At 52.2% G+C, this 22,316-nt stretch overlaps 1 protein-coding gene across 3 annotated transcripts in view; it reads left to right on the top strand.

Moving 5' to 3' along the window:
- EYA2 (EYA transcriptional coactivator and phosphatase 2) overlaps positions 1-22,316 on the top strand; it is a 267,325-nt gene that overhangs the window by 228,348 nt on the left and 16,661 nt on the right. For all 3 annotated transcript variants that reach the window (XM_047852863.1, XM_047852864.1, XM_047852865.1), the window contains 2 exons: positions 14,899-14,957; positions 19,465-19,625. In XM_047852863.1, the coding sequence (XP_047708819.1) occupies positions 14,899-14,957; positions 19,465-19,625 (220 nt within the window). The remainder of the gene's footprint in view (positions 1-14,898; positions 14,958-19,464; positions 19,626-22,316) is intronic.

Here is a 22,316-nt window from a genome sequence, read left to right as displayed (position 1 = left end):
GCCATCAGCCCAGAGCCCGACGTGGGGCTCGAACTCACGGACCGTGAGATCATGACCTGAGCCGAAGTCGGACGCTCAACCGACTGAGCCACCCAGGTGCCCTGTCATCCGACTCTTGAGTTTGGCTCATTGTGATCTTACGGGATCGGGACCCATGCAGGGCTCTGCACTGTACCCCTGCCCGGGATTCTCTCGCTCTCTCTCTGCCCCTCCCTTGCTCTCTCTCTCTTTCTCTCTCTGCCTCTCAAATGAATAAATAAACATTAATTAATTTTTAATTAGAAAACTTAGGGTCACCTGGGTGGCTCATTTGGGTACACGGCCGACTTTTGATTTTGGCTTAGGTCATGATCTCACGTTTTGTGAGACTGAGCCCCACGTTGGGGTCCGTGCTGAGCATGAAGCCGACTTGGGATTCCCTCTCTCCTTCTCTCTCTGACCATCCCTGCCCCCGGTCTCTCTCTCTTAAAACAAACATTTAAAAATAATAAAGTATTTTAAAAAATAAAATGAAGCTGAAAATCTAGACCATTGTAGAATGGCTGAGGTTTTATAGGCAGTGTGATTAGGAGTGTTTCCAAATTCCAGCAAGAGGGCTCTCGGTTTGGGCACGAAAAAGACGAAACAGAGGTAATTGTAAGCAAAGGCCAGTGCGGTATGTGGGAGAGGATGGGCATTGTTACGTTGTTACCATTTCTTCTCAAAGACAAGGCACTGGCAATGTCTGCAACCTCATTATTGTCAATATGGGTTTTTTTTTTTAAGTTTGTGTTGAGAGAGAGAGAGAGCACACGGGTGCGGGAGGGGCAGAGAGCGAGGGAGAGAGAGAGAATCCCAAGCAGGCTCCGCACTGTCAGCACAGAGCCTGGTGCGGGGCTCGGACCCACACACCATGAGATCGTGACTCAAGCCAAAAGCAAGAGTTGGACGCAGCTGAGCCACCCGGGCACCCCTTTCAGTGTGTCTCAACTGGACCCGAGGGCAGAACCTTCCTGCCAGGAGGATTCATTTGGAAATGGGAAGGAGGGTGCTGGTTGTCACCGGCAGGGGAAGAATTATTGACTGTTAGCAGGCAGGGCCCGGAATGCCAGATAACCCAGCACTGAGGACAGCGTCCTGCATGAGGAACCCGAAATGCCAGCGGCACCCCCGTTGAGAAACTCTGTGCTCAGCCCTTGAGAGCCGTCAGCCAGATGCACCGTATTTCTGGATCCCCTAGTGTCCAGCACAACCCAGGCCTCACGCTGCTTGCTTTTACTCGAAATGCCAAAAAAGAAACCACCAAAAAAAACCTCCCTGTGTGATAGCAAACGTATTTTCTTACTGGAAGTCACAGTCAAAACCATTTGAAAGCCAGTTCTCTAGAGCAGTCCCGTCCAGTAGATTTTTCTACAACGCTATAAATTTCTGTTCTGTCCAGTACAGTAGCCACTGGCCACGTGTGGGTTTGGGGCACTTGAAATAAGTCTAATGCCACGGAGGCCCTGAATGCTTATTTAATGTTACTTAATTTTAACTCATTTGAATGTAAATAGCCACCTGCGGCTAGTGGCCGTTACAGTGGACAGAACCGGACATTTACCTCGTTGTAGAAAGTTCTATCAGTGCCACTCTGGAGTTCTAAACTTACCAGACATGGCCTGTATTTTCGGGGACGATGATGATCATCATCTTAGCTGACGTTTCTATGCCAAACACTATTCTGAACACTTTGCGTGTATTACCTCGTTTAGTCCCCAACAGTTCCGGAGGCTAAAGTCCCCGACGGAGGTGCTGGCAGATCTCGTTGCTGGCGAGGACTCTCTTCCTGGCTTGTAGAAGGCCTCCTTCTCACCGTCTTCTCATGGCCTCTCTTCGGTGCGGAGACGGAGAACGGGGCTCTGTGGTGTCTCTTCTTATAAGGGCACTCATCTTATTAGATTGGGACGCCACCCTTATGACCTCATTTAACCTTGGTTACTTCCTTGGAGGCCCCAAATCCAAACCCAGGCACACTGGGAGTTAGAGCTTCGACACGTGATTCGTGGCGGGGGGGATGGCAGACATTCAGTCATAACACCCATTTTACAGGTGAAGAAACTGAGGCACAGAGAGGTTCAGTGAACAGCCCAAAGTCACACAGTTGGCAGTGGCAATATTTAGACCCAGCACTTAACTATCTGTGTTCTGCTGCCTCTCCCAGGGAGAGCAGCTGCCATCTGGCTTGAGAAAGAAGATTCCAGACAGGAAATCCAGACTCGACACGGTGCTGTAGATGATGGGTTCAAAGGGAAAGAGAAAGCAGAGAGGGTTGGTGTAGCCTGGACATGTGGAGAAAGACAAGCAAGGTCTGCCAGCAAGAGGAGAAGAAATTTCCGGCAGAGGGGCCACTGGCTGGCATAGTAGAGCCTGCGACTCTTGATCTCAGGGTTGTAAGTTCAAGCCCCAAGTTGGCCGTAGAGATTACTTTTTTCAATATCTTAAAAAGAAAAAGAGAGAGAGACGGAGGGAAGACAAAGACAGAAGTTCATCTATGAGTTAGCACATCATCTTCACACTGTAGACGCAAAACAAAAGTCACACAAATAACAACGGAAATCACAACGAACCGAGCTGGCGCCCTCACTCCCCACCCTGAAGGTGAGCAGAGCAATAGACAAGGGGTCGGAATGCATTTCTACAAAGAAGGACGCAGGCCGGGGCTGGGGCTGAGTGGAGGGCACACATAGGAATAATAGTCACAGTGCCAGCTAAAACGCACTGCATGCTGTCCAGAGGGCTTGCCTGCACTCATTCCTTTAGGCCTTACAGGGCCACGGACAGTAAATACAGTAAATGGGGTACGTATACCCATTTTAGAGATGGGAAAACTGAGGCACCGAGATGTTAACTTGCCCAGCTCTTGCCTGTATTGAGCTCCTGTGCCACACATCACACATGCATTTTCTCACTGACATCTCACAACAACCCTACAAAGGAGGGTTTTTATCCCTGTTTTACAGATGAGGAAACTGAGGCCCAGAGAGTTCACAGAGTAAGGATAGTATGGAGATTTAATCTGAGGCCAAGCTGACTTCCAAGCTGGGACCTTTATCCTGCATGGGAAACACAGTTTTGAAATGAACTGAGTGGGTGAAGAAGGCATAAGATCAACAGAATGGAGGGGAGAAAAGTGTCCTCTGTAAGAAACAAGATTGACCTAAAGGTTTTTGGCCGAAAGTATCCCCCCCCCCCCCCCCCCCCCCGCCTACCAGGTTCAGGAGTGGCCAGGCAGGTGGGTGGGCTGGAGGGGGACGTTTTCCACGTGCTGCCAGAGCTTCAGGAAAGATCTTGCTAGAGGGACTCAGAAGTGGCTGGAACCTGGGCAAGCCGTGGCTGCTTGCCTGACGTGCAGGCCTGATCGCTAACGTCTGATTTATGGTGCTGCGGGAGCCATCAGGGAGAATAATATTTCACCATGTCAACGCTGAGCTGCTCTCCGAGGCATCCTGCCCAACCGGCCATTAATGCAGTGCAGCCACGGCCTCCTTGGTGTTCTTCAGATAAGTTAAACATTTAGACAACACAAGAAAGACAGCCCGGGTTTCCCTCCCGGGGAGCAAGCCCCTCTCTGGCTAGTCCAGAGACAGCAGTAAGCAATCTCACTTAAAAATATACCTGCCCTGAAAGAGGAGGAGTGGCCAGGGAGTCCACCTGGCCTCTGACGAGAGTCATTTTTCTGCAGCAAATTTGTCAACAGTTTCCGTTCTGTGTTCGTGTCTCCAGGCAGCCAGGGACAGAAAGCCATGGGATCAGAGCTCGGCAGGGCAGGTGGGGAAACCCCAGCTGTCCCCAGCTTGACCATAACAGTTTTGATAAGTATGTGTCACTGCGTTTGCTGGTCAGAACTGGACGGCAATGAGAATGCTGAGTATGGAAGTCTGTGGGATGCAAGCAAAGGGTGATCCGGCCTTAGGTTACATTTCTATTAGAAAAACAGGAAAGTTAAAAGAATTGGTCATTGAAAAGACCATGAAGGCAGATGATGCTTTTGGCAAGCATGAACGAGAAAAAAGAAAAAGAACGAAAAAGAGGGAGAGATGGATAAACAACATTCAGAACGAAAGGACGGACGTTCCTCAGATTGAGGACAGATCCGGCTTTTTTTTTTAATTATGAGAACACCGTATGATATGATACCAATGAACTTGACACCTAGATGAAGTTGGCACTTTGCAGGAAGATGGAAATTACCAGAATTACCCTCAGGGGGGATTTTAAAATAAATGAACCCATGGCTGTGAGACATTGGAACAGTAGACTCTCCAAAAATGGCACCAGGCCTGTTTTCAAAAGAGTTCCAGCAAACATCAGGGAAAGGGTAAACCCCATCCTGCACAAACTAGGAGCAAAGAAAAAGGTGAGACGCTCTCCTCCACATTTTATGAGATGAGTGTCACCCCGAAGCTACACCTGGACTTTGAGCCCCTGACAAACGGACAAATCACTGTCGTTTTCATCGCTGATGAAAGGCGGGCTACCCCTGCAATCCCGCGGATACTTTCACCCATGCCCCGCGACTCTTCATATAAGTCCCATTCGGGCCCTCTCTGGGCTTCCACTTCAGGCCCGTGGTGAAGGAAGGATCCGAACCATAATTGGGACCATTCGTCAGGCCGTCATAGGCCTTGTAACACACCTGCAAATGATGTGCTACCCAGGTTTCATAATTTCCAAAAAGGAACCTGGAGACTTTTCTCTGTCACCTGACAAAGTCGCGAAGCAATGACACTCCGGGAGCAATGAGCACACCCAGCCCCCAGATCTTGGGCTCTACTGCCACTTTCTGCGGAAAGAAGCCAGGGCTCCTTAGGGAAACGGCTGATTCTAGGGCTGGGGCAGGAAATACATATAATACACGTGGCACGTCTTATGGTGCCAAAAGTAAGTGCTCAAAAGACTCTACAGCGATGGAGGATGTCAAAGGGACACGGGAGCTTCCTGGCAGAGTTCTCAGTGGCCAAAGCTGGGAACAATTTGACTACGAAGACAAGTTACATGATATTGGATTCTAAGTATAAAGCAAGGACCCACGGGTCCGTAATGACACAGATGATGATTAAACAAATAAGTGGGGGAGGATAGACTAATATCTCGGGCAGAAAATTCTGAATCACTTTTTCAGATACTCCACCCTCACTGTGAGCTTTGCATAGGTTCTTCCTTTCAAAGAGTGCAGTATGGAGGGGCACCCGGGTGGCTCAGTCAGTGAAGCAACCAACTTCGGCTCAGGTCGTGATTTAAAAAAAAATTTTTTTAATGTTTATTTATTGTTTTGAAGGAGAGAGAGACAGAGTGGGGGGGAGGGGGCGGGCAGAGAGAGAGACACACAGAATCCGAGCAGGCTCCAGGCTCCGAACTGTCAGCACAGAGCCCGACGCGGGGCTCGAACCCATGAACCTCGAGATCATGACCTGAGCCAAAGTCGGACGCTCAACCGACTGAGCCACCCAGGCGCCCCTCAGGTCATGATCTTTTGGTTCGTGGATTCAAGCCCTGCGTCAGGCCCTGTGCTGACAGCTCGGAGCCCGGAGCCTGCTTCGGATTCGGTGTCTCCCTCTCTCTCTGCCCCTCCCCTGCTCACACTCTGTCTCTCAAAAATAAATAAATGTTAAAAAAAAATTAAAATCAAAGAGTACAGTATGGAAAGGGGAGGAGAGTGACTTTACGGCAGAGGAACCTGACAGAGATGAGCTGAGCCAGGTGATCAAGGTCAGCATGGGCAGTGTAAGCCCTTTGAGAGGATGCACCCTTAGAAAAGGATGTGCAGGGGCGCCTGGGTGGCGCAGTCGGTTAAGCGTCCGACTTCAGCCAGGTCACGATCTTGCGGTCCGTGAGTTCGAGCCCCGCGTCGGGCTCTGGGCTGATGGCTCAGAGCCTGGAGCCTGTTTCTGATTCTGTGTCTCCCTCTCTCTCTGCCCATCCCCCGTTCATGCTCTGTCTCTCTCTGTCCCAAAAATAAATAAACGTTGAAAAAAAAAATTTAAAAAAAAAAAAAAAAAGAAAAGAAAAGGATGTGCAGCCCTCCTCGCCAAAACTTACAACCCCAGTCTGACCATGAGAAAAACCACAGGCAGATCTCCGTTGAGAGGCATCCTACAAAACACCGGACTGGTTCTCCTTTAAACTGTTGTCAACACCAAGGAAAGTGGGAGAAACTACCGCGGCCCTGGGGAACCTGAAGAGGTAGGATGACAAAGTGTAATGTGATGCCCTGGCTGGGATTCTGGAAGAGAAAAAGGACATTAGTGGAGAGGGCTAAGGGATTCTGAATAAAGGATTGACATTCGCTGGGCCGTTCTCCCTAGGGGGAGGCCACAGGCAACAGCCACGGCACCCAGCCGGAATGGCATGATCCTGAGGCCCCAGTGCCTCAAACAAACAAAAAAAAAGAATTGACATTAGTTAATAACGATATAGTAATATTTATTGGTTGTGACAGGTACTCCATACAAATGTTACCAATAAGGGAAACTGAGCGTGGGGTTTATGGGAACTCTCTATACTATATTCACAACTTTTCTGCAAATCTAAAATTATTCTAGAATTAAAAGCTTCGGTGTTAATCGGGGCGCCTGGGTGGCTCATTCGGTTAAGCATCCGACTTCAGCTCAGGTCGTGACCTCACGGTTCGTGGGTTCGAGCCCCGTGTCGGGCTCTGTGCTGATGGCTCAGAGCCTGGAGCCTGCTTCCAATTCTGCGTTTTCCCCTCTCTCTGCCCCTCCCCTGTTCACGCTCTCAAAAACAAACATTAAAAAAATAATTAAGCAATCCCTATCAAAATAACACCAGCATTTTTCCCAGAGCTAGGACAAACAATCCTAAATGTGTATGGAACCAGAAAAAGACCCCAAGTTGCCAAAGCAATCTTGAAAAAAAAAAAACTAAAAGTTTTGGTGTTAAGTAAGCTGCCTGAGATCACACTCCTAGAAAATGGCAGGGCTGGGACTGGAGACCAGGGAAGGGCGTTTGAACACCATCTGCGAAGTCCAGGACATAAGACCTCAACGAGTGTCTTCTGTCCCCCCACGCCCCACCCCCCACTCCCTGAGATGCGTTCGCGCACAGCGTCCTGACACATTGGCAGGGTTTGACTGAGGAATGCAGTTTTCCGCTTTGCTTCTAAATTGTCTCATCTGCAGAGCTGACCATCCACGAGCCTCTCTTGGTGGTGAACTCAGCTCAGTGTGATCATTCCTGAACCAGACAGAGTTCAGGCCTGTAGAATTCAAAATAGTCGTAACAGCAGTGATTATGCCAGACTCGTAGGTGGCATTTTCGACAGGCAGAGGCACTTTTCAAAGTGCCTCACCTGTACCGACTCATTTAATCCTCGCAAGGCCCCATGCACCGAGTGCTGTTCCGTAGCTCAGTTACCGACAGGAAGCTGAGGGTCAGAAAGATTCAATACCTGGTCCAAGGCCATTCAGTTAATCAGCAGCAGAGCCAGAGTTGGAACCGAGGGTCTGGAGTCTATGCTTTTAACTGCTGTACTCTCTGACCTTGCAAAAAATCAGCAAACAATGGGCGTTACCTACTGGATAAAAAAATAGATTGGCCATTATATCAGCCGTAGGTTAGCCCTGGAGGCCCCGCAAAGTGGAGAAACGGAGAAGTTACTGGTCCTGATGTGAGGTGGAGCTGGGACAGTTTTCGCAAAGGAGAGGATATCAAGGAGCCTTTGCAGGCTTTTGGCAGATGGATAGAGAAGAGAAAGGCATTCAAAACAGAAGCAACAGTAAGTGCAAAGGCCCTGCAGCAGGAGTGTGTGGGTTGTTGAAGGAATAGCGGGAGGCTGCTACGTCTGCGAGTACAGTGGGAGATGGGGGGGCGGGGTGCAGACACGCAGGCTCAGAGACTTTGTGAGGACCGTGCATTTACGCAAAGGGAGGCAGGGGTGGAAGCAGGGAGGGTGAGGAGGTGACTGCAGTAGTCAGGGGTCCACAAACCTCGTCCGTAAAGAGCCAGATAGTAGATACTCCAGGCTTTCCAGGCCACACGGTCTCTGTCTCGACTGTAGGACAACAGCAGCCACAGACAGTATGGAAAGGAATGGACTTGGCCGTGCTGCACTAAAGCTTTATTCACACAGGTTGTGGTTTGCTGAGCCCTGATCTCGGTGGGAGATAATGAGGGCTCGGACCTGGTGGGAGCATTGGAGGAGGCGGGAAGAGTCAGACTGTGGACATATATTAAATACATATTGACTTATTGTGGACATATGTTGAGTGATTGTGGATATCCACGGAAGGGAAGGTCGGCAGGATTTGCTGATGAGGAACGTGAGGGGAAGCAGGGAGTCAGGGACTGTTCCAGGACACATGCAGTGTCCAGCCTGGTGTTGAACTCATAGTAGGTGATCAGTACGTCTGTGGATCGAATCAGCAGTGCGGTTTTTCATGTGCATTCACCTCACCTTTTCTGGTGACGTGTTAAGTACCTTGAAGGCGAGAGCCACTTTTAATCCTGGAAACCTCCTTGCTCTTTTTTTTTTTTTTTAATGTTTATTTACTTAGTTTGAGGGGGAGGAGGGAGGGGCAGAGAGAGGGAGAGAGAGAATCCCAAGCCAGCTCCACGCTGTCAGCACAGAGCTCGACGTGGGGCTCGATCTCACGGACCGTGAGCCAAAATTGAGAGTCAGACACTTAACCGATGGAGCCATCTGGGCGCCCCTGAAACCTCCTGGCTCTTGACACATGCATTGTCTGATGCGGTTCTGGGCCCATAGGAAGGGTTTTTACGAATAGTCCTCGGACGGGTGGCTCTTTGGGAGCACAGGCTCTGAAGGCGGCCGGCCTCCTGGGCCCCTCCTCCCCTCACTGCCGTCATAACTGGATTAGACCCACCACCCTAATGACCTCGTCTTCACTTGATCCTCTGCAAAGACCCCATTTCCAAATAAGGGCCGTTCACAGGGCCTGGGGGTTAGGATTTCAACATCGTTTGAAGAATCATAATTCAGCCCATAAGAGGCAAGTTTGTGCACCTCTCCCCACCTCCACTTGCCCTCTATGAGATGGGGGTCAACTGTATCCCCTTTCATATGTGCAACATATTGAGCATAGCCTCTGGAGCATTGGGGACTTAAATGTCCTTCAGTGTGAGGGGCGCCTGGGTGGCTCAGTCAATTAAGCGTCTGACTTCAGCTCAGGTCATGATCTCATGGGGGGTTGAACCCCACGTCAGGCTCTGTGCTGACAGCTCGGAGCCTGGAGCCTGCTTCGGATTCTGTGTCTCCCTCTCTCTCTGCCCTTCCTCTGTTCATGCTCGCTCTCTCTCGCTCTCTCTCTCTCTCAAAAATAAACATTAAAATTTTTAAATGGCCTTCAGTGTTAGATCCTGCCTGTCTCCTCCCAGTGAGATATTTTCTGTTTTCAAAGGCAATGCATATGTGCATTATCCTTATGGAAAATGAGAGAGGAAGAGAGGGAGAGAGGGAGAGAGGGAGGGGGGGAAGGAATAATCATTTCAGTAAGTTGAAAGCCTCCTGTGACCACTAACCCAATCCCAGTGCCTTCCCAGACAGAACTGCTGCTTCCAGTCAGATGTGTAAGCCTCCAGACCTTTCATTGTCCATCTAGGTATATATCCATATAAAATATCTTGTTTTGTTTTCAATGGGTTTTTATAAATACAGTTGACCCTTGGACAACATGGGTTTGAATTGCATTGATCCACACATATGCAGACTTTTTTTTTTTTAAGCTTTTTTTTTTTTTAACGTTTATTTATTTTTGAGACAGAGAGAGACAGAGCATGAATGGGGGAGGGTCAGAGGGAGAGAGGGAGACACAGAATCGGAAACAGGCTCCAGGCTCTGAGCTGTCAGCACAGAGCCCGACGTGGGGCTCGAACTCACGGACTGTGAGACCATGACCTGAGCTGAAGTCGGCCGCTTAACCGACTGAGCCGCCCAGGCGCCCCCAGACTTTTAAATAAATTTAGTACAGTACTGTAAATGCATTTTCCTTGTGATTTTTTTTTTTTACTCTTAATTTTTTGTAATGCTTATTTATTTCTGAGAGAGAGAGAAAGAGAGAATGCGAGCAGAGGAGGGGCAGAAAGAGACACAGAATCCAAGGCAGACTCCAGGCTCTGAGCTGTCAGCACAGGGCCCAACACAGGGCTCAAACTCACGAACCGTGAGATCATGACCTGAGCTGAAGTCAGACACTTAACCGATGGAGCCACTCAGACACCCCTCCTTGTGATTTTCTTAATAACTGTTTTTTCTAGCTCACTTTATTGTAAGAATATAGTACGTAATACGTATCACATATAAACTATGTGATAATTGACTGTTCATATTATCAGTAAGGCTCCCAGTCAACAACAGCTATTAGTGGTTAAGTTTCGGGAGGGAGTCCAAAGTGATACACAGATCTTTGACTACACAGGGATCAGTGCCCCAACCCCCGTGTTGTTCGTGGGTCTTTCACCCAATAGAACGTCTTGGAAATATTTCCGTGTGCTAACAGAAAAATCCACCTCATTCGTCTGAACCGCTGGGCAGGATTCCGCTGAATGGACATACCACGTTGCGTTTAGTGATGATCCGGTTGAGGCAACTTTAGGTGTTGTCCCGTTTCTCACCGGGATGGTGGACATCTTTGCACAAGACGATGTGTGGGTGTTTCCGTAAGTCGGAAAGCGTAAATTCCTTGCTGCTGGGATTGCACTGGGGCCCAGACCTCACCCAGGTCAAGGCCATGGGAACGCTCCCTCGGTCTTTGCTAGCAGGTCCCACTCGGACCCCCCAGGGTAGTCACACGTGACCCTGAAGAGGCCAGAAGCACCCTAGGCTGTGAAAAGCTGGTGCCCTCCACCGTACAGGCCCGCCCCCCATGCAGGAGAATTGAGGCGCATAGGATCTTCCTCCTCTCATTGCCGGCTCAGCCTCAGCGGGTAACTGGATCCAGGTCAGCTGGTGGAGTATGAGGTAGCGTCTAGCTGAGCGTCATGGTATTTTATTAAGTCCGAAATGTGATCGCTACTGTTGTCACACTTTAGCGCCCCCAACAATCCCCTTGCAAATGAGAAAACCAGAGCCTCCCACATACCTTTCCCCTGACATCAGGGAAAGCGGTGGGTGCCCCTGCCCAGGGGCCTGAGCCCGTGTGACCCCCGGAGCAGCTTTCGAGCCTCAGGCAAGGACCGGAGGGGGGCACGGGAGGTGTTTTTCCAATTTTAGGCAAAGCATTGGATGGGGGAGAAGTCTGCTACTAATTTGGTCTTCTCTGTGCCTGGGTCTTCGAAGTCCGCGTTGGCTTTTTAAAGACAGTTTTCACTGACGTATCAGGATTGCTGTCCCAGGGCCCTTCGATTGGTATACGAGGTCTGTGGATCAGAGGTCTCAAACTAGGAAGCCCACAGGGGCCAGGTAAGCAGGTGACGTGAAGGGAAGAAAACCCAGACGAGACTGTGGAGCGCTGGAAAGGGCTAAGGGCGGATGGGACAGAACAATGCAAGCCCTGCACTGCCAGAGTGCGTAAAGTCTCAGAGTAGCTGGAAATCTGGAAAGACAGAGAAAGAGTGAGAGCAGGAAGGGAGAGGACGGAGACGGGGAAAGAGAGGTCCCCTGAGTTCACATATTGGCTATTGTTCCCAAACAATTTTTCAAGCGTAGTGTGGGCTGAATAAGATACGTCTCCAGGCTGGCTTGCGAGCCCATCCCTAATCGAACTTGTCAACACAGAAGAGAAGTTGTCAGCCTGGTGTCTTTACCCCTCGAGAGCAGCACTGTCCACTAGAATTTTCTGTGCTGAGGCAGGTACATGCACCATCCAGTACAACAGCCATTGCCTACATGTGGTTACTGAGCACTTGAAATAGGCCTAAGGAACTCAATTTTTTTATGCGGTTGAGTTTAATTTGAAAATAATATAAATAACCACGTATGGCCAACCACTACAGTATTAGCATGACTATAAAATCTTTCAAGTTGGGGTGTACCATGGTGCTCAACTACTTTAGGAAAGGACAGTCCCTCTTGGGGAGGGGGATCGATGATACCTAAGACCACCAAGCGTCAGTCAGAATCCCAGAGACGTGGAAAGGAAGGAACTACGGAATGAGGAACAGTAGAGGTTTAGGTGTAAGCCAGATGTCTGCCAGCTCAAGAGTGGTCACTCAGCGTCCCCAGTTTTTTTCCAGCACTCTCCAAAGAGCTTCTCAGTTGGGGTTACCACTTGTCATTCGCCACGTTCCTCACCGATTTCCGCTTGCCCACGGCTGACCCCTAGGAAGCCATACGGTGGGACCTCCCCCTGCACACACTGCTGCCTGTTCCCAGGCGTTGTCCCGGGCCCACGGAGGCGTGAGGTCCTATGCGTCAGGACTCTGAGTCATGCTCTGTCACTGCCACTGAGCTGTGAGCCCGAGTGTGCCAGGGACTGTGGAAGCAAACCTCACCTCCCAGCAAACCCCTTTTCAATCCAAAGCCCTTTCCGGGCACCAGAGAGGGACCAGTGGCCACACTGGTTGTCCCAAGTTCCAGGCCCGATCCCCACAGGGTAGCCCGGGCTGCCCCAAATGCCACGGTCCCCACCCCCACCCTGCCCCCACATCTCCCATCACAACACAGTTACCTCTACATATCTTAAAGAATTAATGAGGGAAGGGGTTCCCATCATCCCCCAGCAGAGCTCCTGTTCTCAAAGATAAATTCAAGCCCCCCCGTCCTTATGTAAAAAGAGATCTGCTCAAAATAATAGAAACCGCTATTTTTTTCCCAGATGCTACCCCCTCAACAAGAGTCCAGAGGTGTTACCACCAATCGTTTTCTTAGAGGTCAAGCTCAGAGTCGCATGTGCTTGTCCTCTCCCTAGCAGTGTTTTCCAGGAGCCACCTGCCTCCTGAGATCACCCTGACACCTAAATGTGGACATTTTTAAATCTTAACACGATCATAAGAAGAGTGGCGTGGGGCGCCTGGGTGGCTCAGTCGGTTAAGCCTCCGACTTCAGCTCAGGTCACGATCTCATGGTCCGTGAGTTCGAGCCCCGCATCGGGCTCTGGGCTGATGGCTCAGAGCCTGGAGCCTGCTTCCGATTCTGTGTCTCCCTCTCTCTCTCTGCCCCTCCCCCGTTCATGCTCTGTCTCTCTCTGTCCCAAAAATAAATAAACGTTGAAAAAAAAAATTAAAAAAAAAAAAAAAAAGAAGAAGAGTGGCGTGCGTCCCCGTACCTGCCGTGTTCCAGCCACTGTACCAGACGCTCCCAGCACAGCCTCTCGCTTCTCCTCACATCCGTCAACCCCGAGAGGGAGGTTCCCTTATCTCCCATTTCCCCATCCCACCTCTAAGGCTCAGGGTGGTTATGCCACTGGCTCAAAGTCACACAGCCGGGAAGTGGCTGGATCTACGATCCGGACCCAGGCAGTCTGACTCCGCTGCCCGCAGCGGCGGGCAGAACACGCTCACCACTTGTGCCACATCGGCCTGTCGCCTGGATGGACTTTATGCCGGAGGCGGAGGTGACCGATGGGCGTGCACGGCGCGTAGCTTCATGGAGGGTGTGGTGCTGCCCGGTGGCCGAGTGACAGAACGGCCACTCCACTAGCTGGAGCCCAAGGGCCCATGGAGTCGTTTCCTGCAGCGGCTGTAACCAGTCACCACACACGCAGTGGCTTAAAACAACACCAGCGTGCTCTCTCACTGTTCTGGAGGTCAGGGGTCCAGAATCAGTGTCACTGGGCGAAAGACGTCAACGAGGCTCTGAAGGGAGAATCTGGGCGTCTGGTGGGCACCCTGTATTTCTTGGCCCGTCGCCTCTTCCTCCGTCTTTAAAGCAATCGCCCCAATCCCCCTCTCCCGTCTTCCCATATCGCTCTGCCTCTTACTCCCAGAGGCCCTTGTAATTACATTTAGGGCCCACCTGGAGAATCCCGACTGCATCTCCAGACCTTAAACTTAATCACATCTGCGGACGCCCTCTTGCCACATGACGACCATGGGATTAGGAATGGACATTGGGCAGGGGGGTTGAGCATTATTCTACCTACCACAGTCAGGGTGGCCTGGTTTCAGCTGGGGCCGGGTCCAGGGGCTCAGATAACGTGACCACCACCCTCGGACAGCTGCAGCCAAGGTCCCAGCCGAGTTCCCAGGGCTGGCTCTCCCATTGGTCCAGTTTAGATCACGTGCTCATCTTTGACGCAATCGCTGAAGCCGGAGGGCTCCTGGGTCTCTCTGATTGGTTGAGCCTGGGTCACGAGGCCATTTTCCTCACCCCCCCCCCCCTCGGTCTTAACTCGCAAGTGTTAAGGTGTTTTCCCCAAAGAGAACGGGGGGATGTGTGGGTGGCGGAATGGCAAGCCCTCGGAATGGTGCCTGGCACGTAATAAGTACTCAATAAATGATGATCACATATCATCGGACCCCGAGGAGGACTGGGGAAGGGGGTACCTCCAGAAGCTAATGCTTGAAGAATACTAAGTTCACTCTGCGGATGAAGGCAGAGAGCATTCCGAGTGGAAGAAGATACCTCGGTTAAGGCAAAGGCTTCCACTGTGGGGCCAGGGTGACCATATGTCCTAACATACTCACAGGTAGAGAGGGGTGGTCCTGTTTTGTGCCTGTCCCTCCAATATAATCTTCACGGCAGCCCCTTTGACTTGCAGAACTATCTTGGTTTGCATGATAAATTATACGGTCACCCCACCCCACCTTACACCCAACCTGCTCATTTATAAGGAAACCAAACGCAAAAGAAGGGAAGAGACTTAACCGGAGGTCGCCTAACTTTTAGTGGCAGAGCTCAGGCTAGAATCCAGGGCTGGTGACTCCCAGGGCAGTGCTCCCCCCGCTCAGCTCTCAGAGGCTACAGCAGATTAACCAGCCATACCTCTCCCTGTCTTTCTCTTTGTGCCACATTCTCCACAGGATTGCGACCAGATCCACGTTGACGACGTCTCATCCGATGACAACGGGCAAGATTTAAGGTAAGACTTTGGGGAGTCCAAAATGCCCCCTTTTGACTGGCGATCGAGCTTGCCTTTCACCAGGAAGCGGAGAGGAGGGGCGGGCTGGTTATCAGGCTGATGTGTGTGCCTGCCTCCGCCAGAACCCACAGGTTGCAGCCCAGCCCCCACCCTGCAGACTCTTGCCCATCACCTCCAGTCACCGAGGCGGAGATTTCCACAGATTCTCCAGGACTCTGCTTATGTTTATCTCGCTGCAGTTTTTTTTTCCTACTTACTAAAGTAAGGCGTGCACATCGTAAAAAACCTCAAACACCACCTGATCTAGCCTCCCGGAATCACCGCCACTAAGAGTTTGGCACCCCTTCATTAGCACACGTACAGTATTTACTATAAAAGTTGATCAGTCGATACTCAGAATATTTCTTGACTGAGTAAGAGGTATGTGTCTGGTTTCTAGGGGCAAACCCTCCTAGGACATGGATTCCAGAAATAAGGTACCCAAAACGAGACAGCTTTCAGAGGAATGTGGCTGGAATGTTCCAAGCCTGCCCCTGAGAAAACCTTATAAAAATGGAACCATAGTTAATCTGCACTTATCCAAAATTATCACAACCTAGTGCCTCTTGGCCCATCAGAAATATTATTAGACCGAATGACGCTTCGCTTAGGGGGCCAGTAACGTCGCTTAGTGTTTGTGTCTTCTGTCTCACTCCAAAAAAACAAATCAGAGCTTCTGTGACTGGGCCCTGGGAGTCGGTTCAAAGCCCGGCACAACTAGGGGTGATAGGCCAGCGCCTGCTTCGTATTAATTAGCCGTTCTGAAAATCCCTCGCAATGAGGACTGGCAGGGAGCAATCCTCCAGTGCCAGCCAAGGTTTCTCTATTTATGGAGTAAATAAACCGCAGATCAAGGTTAATTGTGTCCTTTCCATGACGTCACAGCTGGGAACCACTCTCCCCTTCACAGCGGTGAGCGACCAGAGTTCCGTTCTTATAAAGCTTCCCTGTAGCTGGCTGGCTTGGGGCAGAGAGCAGTGCTGCTCTGAACCGGGTTTCGTGCTGAGCTATTTGGAACCTCACTTCCAGAACCCGCCATCCAAGGAGGTTTTCCCCCATAAAAACCAAGCTCTCCTATTTCTTCACTCAGGAAATCTCTTCTGAGCACCTGCTGTGCACCAGGCACCAAGCATCAAATGCCCTTTCTTTTTTGTCAGTGAACAACAGAAACGAACCTTGGTAATGCCCTTACTTTGCCCCATCACAGTTACCACGGGGAATAGATGCTCTTTTCATTATCCCCATTTGACAGTCGGGGAATAGGAGGCACAGAGAGATTAAGTAACTTGCCGAACCTCACACAGCTGGTAAGGGCGGGGGGGGGGGGGTGCAGGATTCAGGGACGCCCTGCCCTGCCCTCCACCTCGTGGCGGAACATCCAGGCATCTCCCCAGGGTTTCCTCTGAGTTCTTAGCCAATGTTCTTTTTCAAGACTAAGTTATCTGGTCTTCCCACACTACCCAGCGAGGGGTCCGTAAGGCGGTGCCCTGGCTTCCCGTCGTAACTTGAAAACCTTTGTGATGTCCGGAGTCCTTGATGTCTTGCCAGTGAAGCAGGAGGGTGTCCCCAGATTTCTTACAGCAGGAACCCACTTCGGTGGCACAACCTCGACTTCCCAACAGAACAGCGATCCACGGAAGGAAAGGTATTGGCATTGGCACGTACATCAGAAATCTGAAGAAACGCGGAAGAGGCTCTGTTGACAGCTCGTCACGTGGTGGCCACTGAAGACCCGGCTGATGTCGGTGTCCTAGCCCCCGGGGATGCTGTGCTGAAGTGTGCTGCCACTGCGGGGTCCGGTCCTGTCGCTGGCCGCCTCCCTTCTGGAACCTTCCCTGACCAGATCCGGGCAGCTTCGGGGAGCTACACCTTCTGGCGGCTACTGATCCCAGGGTTGACCGCCCGCCCACCTCTCACGGTGGTCAGCCCTGGGATCAGTAGCCTCGAGAGGTGCTAACCTGCCTGCCGTTGCTGTGTGTGTGACAGACCCTCCCCTGAGCCCTGTGGACATGCCACCGCATCCAGCAACAAGGGGGCTCACGTGGCGGGCCCGGTGAGGCCCCAGAAAGCCTGCACGTTCGTGGCACCGTCTCCCGTGACCACCCGCGGAGGCCATGCCTGATCTCGGCTCCTACAGAGACTTCTGAAGAGATCGAGAAGGAAGAGCAGGTCGCTGCTGGAAGGGCTGTGACCGAGGAGGAACTTCTGGGGGTACGGGCTGCCCTGGCTCCAGAGTTCGCTGCAGACGGGTCGGGAGGCGCACAGCTGCCCTCGGTGCCTGTTCGGTGGCTCCCTGGTGAGGACCGCAGTGCTCCGCCCACCACTGGACTCTGGCCTGCGGCTCCCACCGCTCTGGCCATCGAACGGGCAGGAACGACCCCGGAGGGGTCGAAGGCTGTTCTTCCACAGACGGTTAAAGAGAAAATGGAAATGAGGTTGGCGGAAAATAACGTTTCTGAGAAAGAAGAAGGAGAAATTATCTAGCAAGAAGGGAATGTTTGCAGTAAAGAAGAGGAAGGACCACGTGGCAATTGAAGGGCGGCTTCTGGAAACGAGGGGAGGTGACGGGGTAAAGTCATTTCTCCCGCTTCTCACCGGCTTGCCTGCGTGCTGGAAAAGCGCCCCGCACGAGTGAGTCCCCGACACGTGGCTCCCCTGCTCCCGTGGTTGGATGTTGTCGGCCCCCTTTTGCCAGTTGGGTGTATTTCATTCATCTTTAACCCCTGGTCATCACCACCCAAGGGGGGCTGAAAGGGAGAAGAAGCAACAAACATTCATTCTGTGTAATGAAGCCATTCACATCTTTCGTGGGAAAGAGAACGTTTTTGTCCGAACGGGTTATTAGGTCAGACCATGTTCTCCACGGGCTTTTGTACATTTGAGAAGGAACTATACTCACCCGTATTCTCACCGTCTCGAACCAACCGCTTCCTGACATCATGACTTCCTTGCTTCCAATGTTACACACAGTCACACTCGCAGAAATGTCCGTGACAAATGACAGGGGTGTGTGTGTGTGTGTGTGTTCATATGAACCTGTGGGCACTCTTTCTGGCTTTTCACACACTGTGCTGTGGAGAACGCCAGAGTCTATATTCGAGGCCTTTTGGATTAAGTCGCCTGGCCCGCGTGCCCCAGGAAGTCCCCAAGGTGAAATTAGCTGATGAGTCCGAGACGTTCATCCCAGGCGTTTCTGTGGCTTCCACAGGCTTCCGCTCAAGGAAGGCTGAGTCCCAGGCACAGAACAGCAGCATGTGACATCGTGCCATGCTCTGGCTGTGCACACCACAGACACCCCACAGGGAGAACGACCCGGCCCCTCGTGCTCTTCAAATGCCCTTTGACCTCTGCCGCAGCAGCGGCATTGAAGTACCAGACGTGCGCAAGATACGGTTTCCAAGTGTCGCCTCACCCGTGCCGCAGCGCGTCTTGCTAAAAAATAAAATACCTTTCTCTCTCCGCTCTTCAGCTCATCACAGAAAATCTAGAAACAGCAACATAGTGCAAAGAGGAAAAACGTCAGCCAAACGCACAGCCTGAGACAGCTGTGGCGTCACACTGACCTGTTCTTTCTTTTCTAGAAAGAGACTCATTTTTTAAGCTTTGGGTCATACTATACATGTGTCCCTTGTCACGCTGTGGTTTTTCCCTGCGATGGTATGATTTTGCGAACCTCCAGCAGAGCTTCTGACAGAGGGAGAGAAGACGGGGGTTTTCGTCCTCACGTGCTGGTTGCTGCAGGTGGGGAGCGGCCCCCACTTTCCCGTCTGGGCTCCCAGCTGCCACTTCTGTCCTTAACTTTCTGTGACACCCTGGCTCCTCCCCCGTCCACACGTGGAACTCGCTAGGCCAGCATGCTTCATTCCGGGCGGAGGATCGCATCTGCAAAGCCAGCAATCAACTCTGCCTAATTTAACAAGCCCAAAAAAACTAAAGGGTGCCTGGGTGGCTCATTTGGTGAAGCATCTGACTTTGGCTCAGGTCATGATCTCGCGCTCCGTGAGTTCGAGCCCCGCGTCGGGCTCTGTGCTGACAGCTCAGGGCCTGGAGCCTGCTTCGGATTCTGTGTCTCCTCTCTCTGTTCCTCCCCTGTTCACATGCTCTCTCAAAAATAAAAATAAACTTTAAAAAACTAGAATATGGTACTTCCGTGGAAAGACAGGGAGATGCTCCCAGAGTGGGAAGGAGGGGTTAGCAGTCGGGCCTTACAGGGGGCGCGAGACAGCACAGATTTGGGGCTCGGAGTAGCGGGAGCTAACGTGTTTTCTTCCAGACTCTTCTCTCAGGATGAACCGGCCACAACCATAGTTTGGACTTCCCTTCTGGCGGCAGAAGGGGGGGGGGGGGTTTCCTAGCGTGGCCACTGCACGCAGGGGCCTCGGGGGGCCGTGGGGCCCGCGGTCCCCCGGCCAGGAGCCCCTCCCCCCCACCCTCGCACACTGACCGCAGCTCTCGCCCCGTCTCGCAGCACGTACAACTTCTCCGCCGACGGCTTCCACAGCTCGGCCCCCGGAGCCAACCTGTGCCTGGGCTCCGGCGTCCACGGCGGCGTGGACTGGATGAGGAAGCTGGCCTTCCGCTACCGGCGGGTGAAGGAGATGTACAACACGTACAAGAACAACGTCGGTGGTGAGTGGGCCGGGGGAGGGCCGGCCGCGCCGTGCGGGGCGGGGGGGGGAGGGAGGGAGGGAGGGAAGGGGGGGTCTGCCCGTGCTCAGGACGCGGCCGGGGCCCAGGCAGGGTCAAGGACGGCCGCGGCCCCTTGCGCGTGAACGGGGCCTCCCTAGTGCGTTCCGCGGGGGGGGGGGGGGCGCCCCCCCCCCCCCGGGAGAGGACACTACATCTCACCTTGACGGGGAGGAAGCTGAGAACAGATGACGCCGCCTGCCCAGGATCACATGACCACTGGGGGTGGGGGTGGGGTGGCCTCACCGCACGTCTTCACGAAGTGTGGTCCCGGCACCAGCAGCACCCGGAGACGTGCTGGACCTCAGCGTCTCGGGCCCTCCTCGGACCTGCTGAGTCTGAGGCTGGGGTGGGCCGGCCCTCTGCTTCCATCACGCGCTCCGGGCGACACTTGTCACTCGCTGGAGCTGGAGGGCCGGTGGCTTGGCGCTTGCGGCTCAGATGGCCGGTCACCTTGGACGTCAGACTCTCAGGCCCTACTCTAGACGACTGAGTCAGAATCTGCATTTTGAACAAGATCCCCAAGTAATTTGTGGAAACATTGAAGCTGGAGACGGACTGGAGGCCACTGGTTCTCATATTGGAACCACCGGAGGCATTTCCAGGTCTGGTTTTCTTTCCTTGTTGAGAGAGAAAGACAGAGAGAGAATCCCAAGGAGGCCCCGACTCCAGGTTCCATCTCACGGCCGTGACGTCATGACTCGAGCCAGAGTCAAGAGTTGGACACTGAACCGACTGAGCCACCAGGTGCCCCCGGTTCTGACTTTCGTGGCTGCAGCCCGAATTCAGGCTCAGATGTGCAGTCAAGGGGACAGCCACCAGGGTCAGTAGCAAGAGACCATTGGTTATCACGCTGAACAAGAAGTCTGGACGCAGCTTTGGGCAAGCGCTAGATCACTATTTCTAGAATTCTCTAGGCCAGTAGCTCTTAACAGGAGGTGGTGCTGACTCTCCCCAAGAAGGTATTCGGGGCGTTTCGATTGTCACAGTGTGTGGAACCAACCGCTGGCCCATAAAGGGAAGAGGTCTGAGCAGGCAGCCGATAGTGTTGCCATATACCCCGAGGCCCCCAGAGTGTCTAGGGCGCCCTCCCCCAGCCCCAGAAAGAGTCCTGGAAAGAATTTAGGGTCTCAAACTGCACAGAACCTACTTCCCGTCCCAATGCCTCCACTTTCTAGCTACCTCCCTGAGCCTTGGCATCTAAATCTGAGAACTGGGGATAAAACTAATTCTGTCTCCCTGGGTTATGGGAACGTCTGTTGTTAATGGGCACAAAAGTCATGACTCTGTGCCTGTTAGATGGGGGCACTCAGAAAATGGGAGCATTTGTCCTTAGTTCCTTTCAGTTTTGCTTGGGAGTTTTTCGAATTCTTCTCTGCCTTCTGCTTTCTCCAGACGGACTGTCGGTTTTTTGGGACGGATTTTCTGTCTCGTCCGTGGCTGCAGTCCTAATGCAGTTCTGGCAACAGCTAACGTTTGCTGAGCGCTTACTGTATGCCAGGCTCTGTGATGAGGGCTTGTCATCTAATATCTTATTTGCTCTTTACGAGACCCCCATAAGGTAAGTGCTTTTGTCCTCCATGTTGTGTAAAGGTGGAAACTGAGATCAGAGACGTTAAGTAACCTGCCCAGCGTCACACAGCCCAAGTGGCAGAGCCACCACAACGGAGTGCCAGGCCGACTGCCTCACCACCTCTGCCCACACTCCGTGGCCTCTCACACCCAAGTCTGTGGACTGTGAGAGGGAAGCAGAGAGCGGCAGAGTCAGCCCTGCTTGCTCACCCACCCCTACATGGAGAGAAGAGGGGAGCAGGTGTGCTTGGAATAGGGGAGATGGGTGGAGTCGGCCAGTAGGGGCCACCGTGGGCAGCCCTCCCTTCCTCCCCCCACCCACCTCCAGTCTCTGCATGTTACTCCCCCTTACCTCCCCCCAGCTGTTCCCACATCACAGAACTAGCCTGGGGAGGGCCGCAGCCCCCAGCCTGGGGCTCACCACACACCCAGGAGCCCAAGGGTTTTGGAAGTTGTGCTCAGAAGAGAGACATCTGCAAGATACAGGGTGAAGATAGAAAAATGCTTAACAAGGGGCGCCTGGGGGGCTCAGTCCATTCAGCATCCGACTTCAGCTCAGATCATGATTTTGCGGTTCTTGAGTTCGAGCCCCCGTGTCGGCTCCATGCTGACAGCTCAGAGCCTAGAGCCTGCTTGGGATTCTGTGCCTCCCTCTCTCTCTGCTTCCTCCCCGCCCCCCATCTCAAAAATAAATAAACATTAAAAAAAGATTAACCAGTCAGTCTCCAGGAGGCAGGGGCTGGGTTCAGAGAGAGGCCTTTGCCTGATTTCACACCTCCCTCTACCACATCCTGTTGTACCCCCCAGCAGGTTACTTAACCCCTCTGTGACTCAGTTTCCTCATGTGTAAGATGGGAATGATGACACGGCCCAACTCATGGGATAAATGTCAGGATCGTGTGAATTGACATGCGGGAGACCCTCAGAACAGGGCCGCCGCACTGTGAGCACTTTTTTTTTTTTTTATAAATTTTTTTTTTTTAACGTTTATTTATTTTTGAGACAGAGAGAGACAGAGCATGAACGGGGGAGGGTCAGAGAGAGGGAGACACAGAATCCGAA

The sequence above is a fragment of the Prionailurus viverrinus genome, chromosome A3, assembly GCF_022837055.1.
Source record: "Prionailurus viverrinus isolate Anna chromosome A3, UM_Priviv_1.0, whole genome shotgun sequence".
Classification (NCBI taxonomy): Eukaryota; Metazoa; Chordata; class Mammalia; order Carnivora; family Felidae; genus Prionailurus; species Prionailurus viverrinus.
The sequence above is the reverse complement of the archived record's forward strand: the minus strand, read 5'-3'. Positions and strand labels throughout refer to the sequence as shown.